General features: G+C 50.3%; 1 protein-coding gene across 1 annotated transcript in view; it reads right to left on the reverse strand.

Annotated features, from left to right (window-relative positions):
• CD300LB (CD300 molecule-like family member b) overlaps window positions 1–648 on the reverse strand; it is a 9,957-nt gene extending 9,309 nt beyond the window's left edge. Inside the window, exon 1 of the mRNA XM_011937973.1 lies at window positions 485–648. Within this exon, the coding sequence (XP_011793363.1) occupies window positions 485–635 (151 nt within the window). The 5' untranslated portion in view covers window positions 636–648. The remainder of the gene's footprint in view (window positions 1–484) is intronic.
• Window positions 649–1,765: the final 1,117 nt, after the last annotated feature.

Raw genomic sequence — 1,765 nt, forward strand, 5'->3', positions numbered from 1 at the left:
AAGTTCTCACTCTGTCACGCAGGCTGGAGTGCAGTGGTGCGATCACAACTCTGCAGAATTGAATACCTGAGCTCAAGGGATCCTCCAGCTTCAGCCTCCCAAGTAGTTGGGACTACAGGCATGTGTCACCACGCTCAGCTAATTTTTGTTCATTTTCTTTAGAGACGAGGTCTCGCTATGTTGCCCAAGCTGGTCTTAAATGCCTGGACTCAAGCAATCCTCTCACCTTGGACTCCCAAAGTGTTAGGATTACAGGTATGAGCCACCGCCTCAAGCCTGGAGTATTCTTTAATGGCCAGTTCTCCTCCTCTTTTTTCTTGATGTCCTCAGGCCCTGAAGCACATGATGTCAGTCCCCAGTGCACCTTTGTTGAATGACTTCACAAAGCCACCTCTCATTTCCCTGGATGTGGAAGGACAAATGCCCTCTGCCTCCTGCCCCGCCCCTGTCCATACCAAGGGCCCAAGGCCCCAGCCCCACTCACCTGAGAGGCTGAGAAGGAGCAGAGCAGGGGACAGCCACATGGCTCCGCCTTCCCGGCTCCTCATCCGCCTGATCTGCAACCAGTGGCAAATGCGGATCCCAGATGCACTCTGGAAGTTCTGCCTGAGCTCAGGCTTGCACCTTCTGTGCATCTAGACCGCCTTTGACTTTCTTAATCATTCACTTCCTTTTATAGAGTGGGTAGTTCCTGCTTTTAATTATTCAGTGAAAGAGGCAGGGCTGGGCCACAGGGATTGAGCATTGTCACTATGTAAAAAAGAGGAGGGAGGGGACTGTGCAGGGTCAGGAGGGGAGGGGAGATATGTCTGCAGAAGAGGTGGGGTGGGGGGCATCTGGCCTAGCAGGCCTTGGGTCCAAGGGGTATAACACTCTGGGAGTCAATTTCAGAACTGTTCTACATCACAGTGATGGGTCCCAGCAGCAAGGAACACCCAACTCAGATGTCAGATGGGCCATGCTGGGCACACCTGAAGATTCGTTAGTTCAGGTGTTATAGCCAAGTACGTAAACACGCAGACTGTTGGCTCAGACGGACCTGGCTCTAACCCCACGAGCACCACCTACAAGCTGCGTGACTGTGGACAACGCAATCAACACCTCTATGCCTCAGTTATTGCATCTATTAATTGGGCTCATAATGTTTGTTGTTGCTACAGGGGTTATTGAGAAATTATTTTAGGCAGATAGAGAGGAAAAGGGGTCCTTGGAAAGATTTTTTTTTTCTTTTAAAGCAGCTCCGTAAATGTTTCTTGTCTAGCAGAAAAGCCCCGGCTCTTAGAGCTGGGCAGGTAAGCTTTGATATGCCAATATAGGCCATCAGAAACTGGGTCCACCCAAACATGGAGACTCCTGCAGTCTTCTTCTTGTCCCTACATGTGCCTGGCAACATGGCCGCCCCTACAAATCCCCATGTGTGTAGAACATCATAGCGCCTGTATTTGCATATTAAAAGGCTAGGGTAGGAGGGCTAGTTTTTTCGTGGGCTACTTGAATGACACACCTGGTCAAACCAATCCCCTGGGCCCTATGCAAATCAGGTACCGCCTCCTCCAGCCTCCTCATATAACTGGTTGTTTTCCACCACACTCGAGGTTCCCTGTTTCAGCTTGGAGCCCGCCTCCTTCAGTCTCTGTACAGGGAGAGCCTCTTCCTTCCTTCTTTCTTGTCTATTAAATTCTCCACTCCTTAAAACCACTGCACATGTGTCCATGTTGTTTTATTAAAACCAGCGGGAGACCAAGGAACCTGGTGTTCCTCCAGT

This window comes from Colobus angolensis, unplaced genomic scaffold (genome assembly GCF_000951035.1).
Source record: "Colobus angolensis palliatus isolate OR3802 unplaced genomic scaffold, Cang.pa_1.0 Scaffold1, whole genome shotgun sequence".
Taxonomy (NCBI): Eukaryota; Metazoa; Chordata; class Mammalia; order Primates; family Cercopithecidae; genus Colobus; species Colobus angolensis.